The sequence below is a fragment of the Platichthys flesus genome, chromosome 21, assembly GCF_949316205.1.
Source record: "Platichthys flesus chromosome 21, fPlaFle2.1, whole genome shotgun sequence".
In the NCBI taxonomy this organism is placed as follows: Eukaryota; Metazoa; Chordata; class Actinopteri; order Pleuronectiformes; family Pleuronectidae; genus Platichthys; species Platichthys flesus.
Window position 1 is genome coordinate 4,510,200 of NC_084965.1, and position 12,425 is coordinate 4,522,624.

General features: G+C 47.2%; 1 protein-coding gene across 1 annotated transcript in view; it reads right to left on the reverse strand.

Moving 5' to 3' along the window:
• Positions 1 to 12,425, reverse strand: part of gli3 (GLI family zinc finger 3) — an 89,479-nt gene that overhangs the window by 48,442 nt on the left and 28,612 nt on the right. Inside the window, exon 3 of the mRNA XM_062379956.1 lies at positions 5,601 to 5,822. Coding sequence (XP_062235940.1) covers positions 5,601 to 5,822 — 222 coding nt within the window. The remainder of the gene's footprint in view (positions 1 to 5,600; positions 5,823 to 12,425) is intronic.

Below are 12,425 nucleotides of genomic sequence, written 5' to 3' on the forward strand. Positions count from 1 at the left end.
AACCTTAAAGAGGATTAACCCTGCCGGAGCGCTTTAATGAGACCTGAAAGTGCCGGGCACCGGAGAGCCCCACTGATTGAGCCGCGCTCCAGTCTGCTCCCAGCGGTCCACCGGCCCAGTGGCCCAGCAGCGCTGCCGCAGCCCCATGGCCTACAGCTGCCCGCTCACACTGAGCTACATCAAAGCGGCCTGGCTGGGAGAACTGGGGAAGATGGGAAAAAGAAGAGGAGGAGGTGCGGGGGGTGGGTATAAGGGAGGTGGAGAGTGTGAGCGAAGGAGGAGGAGGGAGAGGAGGGCGCCTGGATGGAGGAATCCCTTATCTCCTCCTGAGAGGATGCTGCTCTGTGGTGCGAGATTGTCTGGAGCTGCCACCTGTCCCAGGCATCTTTGAAGGCAACACTAAAGCCTGTGATGGGGCTGACCTCCTTGAGCTCCCATTCTTTTATGTCTCTCTTCATTTTCTGCTTTGTTACACCCCCCTCCTTCTTCTGCAATCCTTCTCTTCTCTCTTTTTCCAACCCCTCTGTCTCACTTATACCCTCAGACTCAGCCCTTACTCCCTCTCTTGTTTCTCCGTCGATATATCTCACATTTCACCAGGCTGCTACAAACATTTTAATTATACTGTGTTCATCAGCCTCCCCTACGTGTAGAACAATATATACTCGCGACCCTCCAGAGACAAGAGCAAGATACGGGCTGTTGGCTGAAGGGATACGGGCGCTTATCTTTGCCACTGTGTGAGTGGAATGCAAATATAAAAAAAAGGGGGGCTGAGATGAGAATTGGATACGCAGGAAAACAAACAGAACGGCATGAAACAATTCTTTGATTCTCCCGCAACACACAGAGGTGATTATCCTGCTGGAGACTACAGGGCAACTTAAGGAGGAGAGAAAACGCCTAATATATTGTGGCTTTAAACAGCTAGCTGAGGAGAAGCCCCTGTGAGCATTTAGTCATCTTGTTTTTACAGCATTGTGCTTGGTTTTGTTGTTGCCAGTGGTGTTTGCCGCAGCGGATTCGGCTTCTGGAGACACAAAGTGCAGCAGAAATCTTCCTTTTAAGCCTCTGCGACGACAGCAAAGTGCTCATTGTTCCCGTTCGCATCTGCCACTTGACTGATTAACCAATCTCATTTGAAAAGAAGTAAAACACGCTGACAGATGTTGCTACAACGATACCAAGAAATGCTGAGTAGTATTCTTTGAACATCTTAAGTTCTCTGAAAATTCTTCTTAATTCCTCTCAGCCCCTTCGCATTTAATCTTGTCATTGTAAGAACGGCCATTATTCCGAAAACACCCAGTTCACACGCATCGGCTCTGTGGTGAGAGCACTACGCGACCTTAAAAGTGCATACTCCGTGCACTTCAGTCTCTGCTTAACCCCCTTAAATCATCCAGCGCTACAAAGGGCACATGCATGTGAGAATATGGCCTATCGTACAGCATGAGATGCCTCTAATAAGCTGTATAAAAGGGGATCATCTGATTATCCCTGGTGCGTTGGACCAAGGGGCCACAGCAGAGCACAGGCCCATGTTGTTCTTTCTTGATGAAAGGAGGTGGATGGAAGGAATCCCTCTCCATTGCCTGCAGTGTGCCCCAGGCTTCTCTGTGCCGGCACACCGCTGTGGGACTACAACGTGCCACCATGCTCAAAAAGCCAATATTGTAACAATCACAAAGACAAACACTTACCCATGAAGCAGGCACATGACTCCCCACCCCAGGCTCTCAACTGCGCCCCTCAGTTCTTTTGGGGAGGGGGAAGGTGGGGATGTTTGAACCTTTTCACGTTTAAACCGACAAGGGGCCAGAAAGTTTGTTCTTTCAGCACAATTTCAGAAGAGCACTTTTTCCTAAAACACACACCCCCACACTTTATAATTCCTCTTTCCTGCTTTCTCCTTCTCTTTCTGGACATCTGGAAAGGTCCCTATATGAACTGAATGGCCAAGCACTGTAATTAACTGTAGAGAGTCCAGGGCCATTGCTGTGCAGATCACGTTCAGTTTGGTGACAGCGAGCTCATTCAGTTCAGTGGTCAGCTGCATTTTGATATTGAGGCAGACAGACTGACGCCGGGGCAGAGGCTGGCGTGCTACGGCCCAGTAGACCTGAGATCAGCTTGCCGAAGCAGTTTAGAGTTTAACCCATATGACTGGACACCCACCATCCCCCCACCACACCATTAAAACCCCGGTACAGGTTTTATGCCGTGGCTCAGTGTCGTACCAGCTTTCCCAGAACACAGGGTCAGTGTGAACCAGGTAGCAGTCACCTTTGGCCAGGCTCAGAGAGTCGGGATGCTGTGATACATGAGAAAAAAATCTTCAGCCAAGAGATCCATAGCTTCACGGCCTCTAGCTTAGCAAGCTTGGTTTCTGAGATCAGTCTAGGACAGCAAGGCTTTAGTGTGGGGATTATGCCCCAGGATCCAGAACTGGGCTTGATTCTTTCTGTTTTTTAACCCAAGGACAGAAAAGCAGCCATCACAGCCTGGAGACACACTCAATGTGTCCTGGTTTAGTCCTATAAATGATCAAATGTATCACTGATACCATAGAGTCACAAATCTAGTGCCACCAAAATCTTCAAGTATTGTCTCTAAGGCTAGTTGGCATCCGTTTCACTATCACTCTCTGGTGTTTCAGTGCAGTTTTAACATTTGCAAGAAAACCATTGAAAGGGATGTGCATTAAGTCCCTCCACGGATGTGTTTAGTGAAGCACAGAACGGCAAGTGTTTAAGAACGAGTCACTTTAAAAGAAGCGGATCCAGAGACGCTTCGCCAGCAAGTGGGCTCACTGTTGCTGCAGGACCACTGACCGGCTAATCAGCACACAATGTAAACAGATGTCTGCGCCGCACATCCCATTCACATTTCTACACAATTAAGATCTTAAAGAAAGACCTCTTCCTCATTAATCCTCGTCTCAATCCTTTCAACTTATCCCACAGCAAAGCCCCATGTATTAGTGTGGTGGTAAGAAGGATATGGACTCTTATCCAGTGTTTGCCCAAGAAAAGCAGCTAAGACTCAGGCAACACCACGATTAGCTAATGGTAACAATGGGGCAATGTTTCCTTAGTGTCTCCTCTTTTCTGCACTGAAGTGGGTGTAAAAACCAGAGTAAACACAGTCTTAGGCCGTGGACGCGAGAGGAGTGGGAGACCACAAGTCTGGGTGAATAGCAGAGATTTACCCAGAGCACAGACCCCTGAAGATAAACCCCCCTTGCTCTCTTTCCTGTTGTTCAACTCCCACGCTTCCCAGTACGTTGCTACCATTTTCAAAACCCAGCGGCCAGGTGTGGGGAGGCTGCAGGTGCCATCGCATTTAGGCACATTAAGCACTGACACACACCAGCGCTAAGAGTAATCGGATTTACCTGGTTGTCTGCTGCGTGGCGTGGTGCACTGTGCAAGCACAGCACAAAGGCTTAGGGCCCCCTCTCCATCACAAACACACACACACATGTACACACCTGGGATGAATTTAGGAGGTGACAAAGCCCTCATAGAGAGGGGCTGCCGCTGGTGGAGTAAGGGCTGAGTGTGTGTGTGAGTGTGTGTCCTTATAATGTGTATGCTCACATGTATGGAACCAGAAACCAGAACAGGAGCCAGTGGCTCTTTACACCTTATGGTATAAGAGTGGCGACAGACGCTACAGGCTCCTGGTTCAAAGCGGCGGAGGGAGGGAGGGGAAGTGGAGGTTTTAGGGGGAGCCCCTTCGTTCTGCTGACCCTCAGACCGCCGGAGCTCGTGGGGATTGAGCTCTGGTGCTGGGTTCAATCAGACAAAATGGGGCCGTTGCCTTAAGGGACACCCCATGTCCTTAACACCTGGGGCCAGGCGGAGGTGTGCACAGCAATGCTCTCATCTCTGATCACAGGTCTTCCAGAGCAGAGGGCGGCTACAGGATATGTTCCCCTTTCTTTAACATTGTGAGATTTCAACATTTTCATTGAACTCTAAATAAGACAATAGTTTTATTTTCATTTTAAAGATGAAAATATGGCATGCTAATGGGACTGATATTTGTGACTGTGTTCAATTTGGTGGAGATCCAAATAAAAATCTGGATCAAGTGAAGATTTAGATTTAAAATGGTTTCATGAGAGGTAAATTTAAAAATAATCAATTATTAAATTGCTGTCAATTAGTTTTCTGTTGATGACTGATTGTTTCAGTACCAACACTAAAGACTTGTAATTTAAAATGTGCAAGAAGCAGTTTAGAAGGAGTGTGCGTCATACCAAGAGTTTCCCAGCAAGCATCACCTTACTCGCGTCCACCATGTTTCATATGATTGCAGTCTTCAAGCCTCTTGAGCCCCGATGAAAGCCTCTTGAAGCTCTACGGCCCTTTTGACTTTTCCTGCTGCTTTTGAACTCTCCATTTCAGACTGTGACTTTTCCACATGACCCCCAAGCCTCACAGTGACCCCCGCAACCCCCCCCCCCCCCCCTACTCTACTCCAACCCCTGAAGGCTTCAGTGGTCTGGAACCGCCAGAGCTCCTTCACACGTACCCTCCCAGCAAACATAAAATGAGATGTGGCAGTGTTGCTGAGGTAGGTCAGGATGTAATGGGCAGTAATGTTCTGCCCTCAAGGGCCCTGTCCACAGCACCATGGCCTGGTTTTAAGTAACATTTCGCTTAAAGAGGCACCTTGGTGACTCCCACGCACCCGAGCACAGGGGAGCAACAGCTAATGAAGCGGCTGGAGTTACAGTAAGGTTTGGGTCCGCTGGACTTTTCATTACCGCCACGGGATTAAAACGTCTCTGTCCCACTCTTGTCTGTCCCAATTCAGAGCCAATTTAACCAAACTAAACAAGCTATCACATCAAATCCAGGCTAAGTCCTGGCAACAGCCGCCGCTGAATTAACCTCCTAATCAGCCTCTTACTCCACTAATCATCTCCTGCTCTGTCGTTCCACACGCACACACACAGCTGCACTTTCATCTACCGGCCATCTCACCTTTTCCTTCAAATGATCTTACTCAAGCCACAGTTCTCCCTCCACCTCAATCTCTCCAGCTTCATCTCCATTACGCTCTCTCTCTTTTTCCCCTTTCTCACCACCTTTCCTTTCTCTCACAGTTTCCAAAGAGAAAGAGAGAGAGAAAGAAAGAAAGAAAGAGAAAGAGAGGGAGAAAGGCAGAGTAGGGAGTGGTGAGGTTTCACTCGCCGCTGCTTTGGGGCTTTGAAGTGTGTGTTGATGAGAGAAAGCGGAGTACTGTGCTCAGACAGGCCCCTAATGAGGGAATTAAGAAGCTACGCTGGCCGTTCCCCATACTAACTTCCCAAGCACAGAACAAGACAGGAGTGCGTGCATGTGTTCAGAAATACAAGTGTGTGTGTGCGTGTGTGTGTGTGTCTGTGTGTGTGTAGGAAAGAGCAAGCACAAGAGAGAGGCCAATCTGTCAGACTTAATCAACCATCTTGCAGTCCTGCCTCTCACCTACATGGTAGAGACTGGCCTCAGTGTTTGGGCGGCTGTATTCAGGGCCTTGAGCTACTTCTAAAAATATATTTTTCACTTAAAAAAAGAAAGAAAAGGTCAAATTTTAAGTGGACTCACCATAGTGCGACTCTAGGTAGCCATTGCGGGGGTCCATGGCAAACAGAGCGCCTCGGTACGGCAGGCCGTGGTCAACCAGGTGGGGCATGGAAGCATGCAGCTCCTTCTTGAGCAGCGATGGCCGATCCTCTGTGGAGGTGGAGGGCTCCTCGTTGACCGGGGCCCGAGAGCTGATGGCATTGCGCCTCTCCCGGTGGTAGGGTGTACCTGAGCTGTCGTCTTCTGTTAGAGCAGACACATGAGGAGAGGGAGAAAGGCGAGTATAAATGTGATGTGTAAGACTTTGGAGGAGTAACAGGTTTATCATGAACAGATATCAGAATAAAAGTTGGAGGCAGATGTGAGGATCTCTCACTTAGAAGACGCCAACAAAGATGTGAACTTGGGAAGTAAGCAAGATTCGAGAGCTTTAGGTGATAAGGGCCAACACTGATGATGATGTGATTAAAACAAAACCACTTGAATCCCGTTGTGGACATTTTACATCACATCCTGCCTCCTGCATGCTCTACTCAGGCACTTCCCTTCACCTGCATGTTCCGGACATTTTCCTGTCGTTCTGAACACGTCTGACCCGGACAATATCCTGCTGCATTGTTTATATGTGAAGGGCATTGTCCGTATAATGTCCTGACCCTATTGTCCAGGCATTATATTATCCTGGGTTCATGTCTGAAAACGGCATTACACACAGCTGTACACACACACACAATGAGCACTTGGTATGGAAGTCTGTTCACGTAGAGCGGTTAGGTAAAGGGAGGAGCTGGGGATCAGCTCTGTACACCTGAAACCTATGCTCTGTCATCATAGCAAATCTGCCGGGGTTTGGCTTCCACGGCACCAGGAGTCGGAGTTCAGAGGCAGATGGTGTATGAACCTAAAATGACACCATTGATGAACAAACCTCTTCATTTGGCACGATTGAGGCATGATATTCCCAAAAGTCTGTTCTTAAAATTCAGCGCTGTCTGTTCTTTTTAAAAAGAAATGGATTCCCATGGGGAGGCAGCGCCGGCTTTCCGCCTGCATTCCAAACTGCCCATTAACCAGCGTCATGGGTAGTATCAACCCTGCCCTCCCTCTCTCACTCACTCACTCACTCACTGTTCTCAAGCTAAATCCTTCTCTTTCTCTCTCGCGGGGGGAAATTAGGAGAAGTGAGGTCTCTGGAGAAATTACAATGGCATGCTGGGTAAAAAAGGGGGATAAATGTGGAGTTCAAGGGCTGAGCTGTACCAGGAAGACATGACCCTTGACCCTGACCTCTGAACTGACATATATAAGGGTTAGTTGGCCTCCTGACCTGGAATTAGAGATTGCTGTAGGACGATACTACACATGCCAATTCAGTTACATTGACATTTAATGTAGTGTATGTATTTTGTCCTCATTTTTTAAAATACATTTTTTAAGATAAACAAGTTTATTTATGTTGAATATACAGGCAGGTCCTGTCCTAAAATGTTAGTCTGAACATCTTCATTGGTAATAATCAACTTTATAGGGTTATTTTTGTGTTAAAAATTGTAATAGTATTAGTGGATATATGAATTTTTTTACTATTCAATCATTGTTTATAATATTATAAATATTCGAAAAAACATCTTTCTTGCAGTTACCAATGATGTTTTTTTATAATTCTGGCCCTGATTCCTTCGTTAGCAGCTGTTGTAAATGCTCAGTGTTCAGCCCCGATTATACATAATAATGATTTCACCACTGTTGGTCATCTGTACAATCCAATGCTCTTTGATGCATTAATGTTGCTCGCTTAGAACCTGGCTGAACGCTGCTGAGCTGGTGCCACAGGTACTGTGGTATTAGCAGCCAAGCGATGCAGGGCTCCCCGACCATGCACTGCAGCCCAACAGCATCCAACCAGCAATTAAGAACGGAGGAGAGGGCCGGATTAAAGAGCACCACCTTAAGCACCGAAGAGGACCAGCATAATGCTGTGGCACTTCACAGAAGAAGAGAAGCGATCGGCAAGGGGGAGGTTAAGAGAGAGAAACCGAAAGAGAGAATGAGATTGAGCGAGGCGAAGAGAGAGAGCAGAAGGAGCAACCCACGGGTCCTGATTTTATTCCCCTCACTCTCCCACATCCATTACCTGGATTCGAGGCCAGCCATGCCCCGGCGCAGTACTGGCAGCAGATTCAAGGATTCTTAACGCGGAACTGACAGCCAGAGAGGCAAGCCTCTATCATCCGCAGGAAATGACAGTGTCAGTTATGATATAAGTATTTAATCCTATACTGCACAGCCAGTGATCTTATTAAGGGAATAATGGCACTTATACGGTTAAAGCTGGATTAATAGGTCTGCTCTTGCAAAGCGCAATATTAACATAAAGGGATTTCGGAATTGGGTTCATCTCCTGTCATGGAATGAAAGAAGTCGAAAGTGTAAACTATGCTGGGAGCAAGCGCTGCTAAGGGCAGAGCATGTAGCCGTGTACTACAGGCTTCCACTGAGTGATCTCAGCACTTTTGCATCCAGGAAATCTCACATTGATCATCTGGGAAAGTAAAAATTGGCTACATATTAATAAGCCCTTTTTCTTACTCTCATACTGATATTTGATGTATAAGAGATAGATTCATCACAAGGGAAGTAGATATTGGAGCGGTTGGGAGGCCACTGGGCACAAAACTGGCTTAATACATTCTCCTGCAAAACCTTCAAAGAACTGCTGGGGAAAATAAAAGTGCTTAGTTTAGAAAATGCAGTTTTTCTTATGTTTTTTTGAAAAGACATTTTTGGGCATTTCACCTTTAAAAGAGTGAAAGGAGAAGATATGGAGCAAAAGGCCGAGTAAGAACCGAGCAGGGAGAGTCAAGCCTCTGTTTGTGGGGACGCCATAATAAAATATAATATAAAATATCATTTCAATTTGTCTTATTGACTCTTTTCCCCCAGTCTTTCTTGTTCCTCCTTTCTTTTTATTCTCCTTCTCCAGTGTCTCGTCCCCCTTCCCCCCCACAGCTATTCAGATATGACTCTCTCCAGCGAGGGAGGTCAAGCGACTAACAGTTCAATCACAGCGGTGTCACAGTCCCACCAGCCCCCTCCAGTCACCATGGCGAGCACACAGAGGGGGTTCATCATTCCACCATATACCACCTTAAGGTGCTTCATTACTTTACTTCATACCACCTTAAATGGTTAAACCAACACTCAGCAGCACGAGGGTCAATTGACTCTTGTGACTGGTGGAAGAGAACCAGAAGTCTCGAGTAAGGTTCATCCTCTGTGCTGCTTGTACCTGCTGGTGGAAATCCTTTGTATCCGTATAACTTGTCAAGTATCTGTCAGAAACATGGGATAATGAAGACAGAGCAGCCACAGGTAAACATGGGCAACTTTGAACAGTTCAACCCTGCAACACTTCTCTAACTCTGACTATCAGCCCAACAGACCCTTTCCCCTTTTCCCTCCCTCATTTTTTATTCCTCTTTTATTTCCTCTTTTCCCATGGTTGCTGCATCCAGTCCTCCACCAGTTTGCAGGTCTATTCAGCCGAACACAAAAGCAGCAGGCTGGTCCTCTGTGGACCAGAGGAAAGTATGCCTCTCAAAAAAACTGGAAAAAGAACCATCCTGCTCTCTCTCTATGGTGATTGAATTTCTTAACATCTTTTCAAAAAGCGCTTAAATGCCTGGAGGCGAGAGGAAGAAACAAGCTAATGGTGGATGGGGAGCACTGAACAAATTTCAGAGCCCTTTCCTGCTCGCGTTTGAGGTTGAAAGCGAGCTCCTGCCTTTCAAGTTTCAAAGTCCTCCTTCCTCCTGCAGTGTCACTGAAGGATTTGAAAAGAAGGTAATTGTGCTCACTGCCATCCTGATCAGAGCACACGCCCCAGCTCTAGTATTTCAGGAGCTTTCTCTGCCACTATAATGGTACCTGGTGCTCCATTCCTGCATTCTTCTTCCCTTACCACTCTTTCTCCTCTCTCTCTAACCCTCGACAAATGCACTCTCTCTTGCTCTCCTTCTCTTGCTCTCTATCTGCCTTTCACCCCCAGCAAGCCACTCATTAAATCCTAAAGCCCGGGTTTCTCCCTTTTTTCCCCTTGTCTGGGGTCTCTATTGTAAAACTCTGGTTCAAATACCTTCAGAGAAAAACCCTTTGCATGGCCTTTAATATGGCCATATAAAAGAGAGCATGGATGCAATGACAAAATGAAATTTTAAAAGAGATAATGAGAAATGGAGTGGGGCCAGTTCCTCTTAAAGCTGGGCCCTGGGACAAGGGGCGGGGGCTGAAGTTAAGGGTGCCCAGCCAATTCAAAGAAATGAGAAGTGAAACAAAACCCTTGGCTTGTTGTTTTTGAAAGTATTTTCTAGAGGCAGGGGTTAAGAACAAGGATGGCTGTTCCTCCACATGCCAATCTGCCCTTGACTCTCAAGCATCCCATTTGCCCTCCAGCCTGAACCCATTCAGACAGCGAGCGAGTGTCTAAAGGTACGACATGCATGTTTCACGGGTGCACAAAGGGCCATCGCCTCCGTTACTGCCTTTCCTAAAAGCCGAAAACATCAGATGAGGTGTTGTTGTACCTCTGAGCCAAAGCCAGACATGTGCTGTGTTTCAACCTTCGAACTTCTCAAAGCCCTGTTGTCAGTGACACAAACAGATTTTGGCTGGGGAGCACACTGAGAGTGAACAAGGAGGAGAGTGGAGAAGGCTATACAGTGAAATCACAAAACACTTCTTCAAAGCTCCTCTCCTTCTGTGCAATAATCTCTTGCTCCTTTTTTTCTTTCTCTTGCAAATCAACTCCCGGGAAAGACTCAAGACTCCCCAATTAACAATGAGAGGGGGAAGAAAAATTCCAGCAGCTGGCTAGAGTTTAATAAGAGCACCTCTCCAAGTAGCTTAGGCTTATGTACCTGATTCACCGGCCCTGGCATTGGCGCTATAGACAGAGGGAATCATTCACGATTAGTGCAGACTGAAAGACAAGAGAGGGAGAGGGAGACCGCTCAAACTCCACCAAACCCAACATGACAAGAGCGCAGGGGATTACGGCAATTGTGTGAGGTATTTTTCTGATCAACTTCTTGGCTGACAGGCTCCGTGCCACAAGGAGCTCAGTGCCTTCCCCACAACAGAGTTCAGCTCTGCATCATGTGGAGGTTACAGACGTAGTTCAGCGCTCAGTATCTGCTTAACGTGTGTGACATTCGAGAAACTCCTTGACAAACAAATCTTCTGAAAGTCACACGGCAGAATCCGACCATTATCCTGATATCTGTGGGCAGCACGATTTGCAATTCCCAGTCAACATATCTGTCAGCAAACATGAAGTTCACCTCCTCTGACTTTGCGCGCATGTTTGATTCTGTCTCTGAAGAGTGAATCCATGGTGGTGCATTATTAAACCATAAGCGTGTGACTGATGCTTAGACGAATTGCAAAGAGAAGCAGGGGCAGGTCAGGATGTTCCCTCTCCTGGTTAGCAGTCTATTGTCAGCTCCTGATTTCCCACACAGCGCCCGCAAACGCCCTCTTCAATATTCATCTAGGCAAATTTGACGACTCCCACATCTCAATTTGGCTCTCGGCAGCACAGGCCCCAACCCCCAGCTCCGTGGCCCTCAGTCCCAGCCTGTTTCGCTGCCGCCGGGGGTCTGGAGGGACGCACCCAGAGCCCAGCATCTCGCAGCTCCAGCCTCCAAGCCCTGGGGCTGGGGAGGGGCAAATCAAAGCCAGCATGGCTCCTTCCCATTTTCCCTGTGCTCACCTCAAATCAGCCTCACAGCAGGGTTGTGTCGTGCCAAGCCTCCGGCTGCCCCCAGCTACCCCTTATTCACCCATTAGGGGCATAGGCCCACCGTAGAGCGGCCTGAAACCCCACTACCGTTTCATCAGGGCCACATTGTGAGGGAGCAATGAGCATTGCAGTGAGAGCTAAAAGCTCACCCTCTAAAATGCACACTCATGCATTTTTGACTGTGGAGAGCTAAGGCCTTTTAAGGTTTTCCACTCAAAGGGCACCTTGGCCATTCTTTAAGGAATCAAACACCAATAGATGCATTTGATCAAGGCTTCAAAGCTAAAAGCCATCTAGTACTCTGGTTGCCTTATAGACTACATTAAAACTGCTTCAGAAAGACACAAGTCAGCAATGATCAGCCAGAACCTGTTGGTTATTTAAACTGCTCTCTGCAACAATACAAAATGATTGTGTGCTGGGGCAGACTACGGCAGAACTATGTCTATTTGGGAAAGTGGGTTTTTTCGGGTGAATCTGGGCACACATCCCACCAGACCGGAGTGGGCCAGCTTTCCACTGGGCCCCAGCATTGGAATCCCACTTCTGACACCAGAGTGATTCGGACCAAGTCTGTGGCACTCAGATTAGGAACAGCTCGCCAAGAAAAATGGATATCCAGCCAATGCAAAGAAACCCAGAGCTAGCAGTTAGGATAAAATAGAAAAAAATAAAATAATACGGTCATTTCAAGCACATTAAGTACATTCCAAAATGCCACTGTGGATGTTTCCACCTTGCAGTGTAGGATGACATCATAAACCTCTTTCACATAAATTTTAATTGCCTAGACTTTACGTCCATGTCGTATTTTTTTCTTCTTGGGCACTCTTATGTAAACACAGCAAAATGTTGTGTGTGTGTGTGTTTTTGTAAGTTTCAAAATGTGCATTCATACAGTGGCCCTGAGAGCTCAACGCACAGCAGCTTGAAGGCTGGGACACGTCTACTGTCACCGTGGGTTGTGCCTCGTGAAGACACTAGTTGAAGTTGGTTATACCACAGTTATGATCAGAAGATCTTTTGTACCCAGCTAACACAACGTG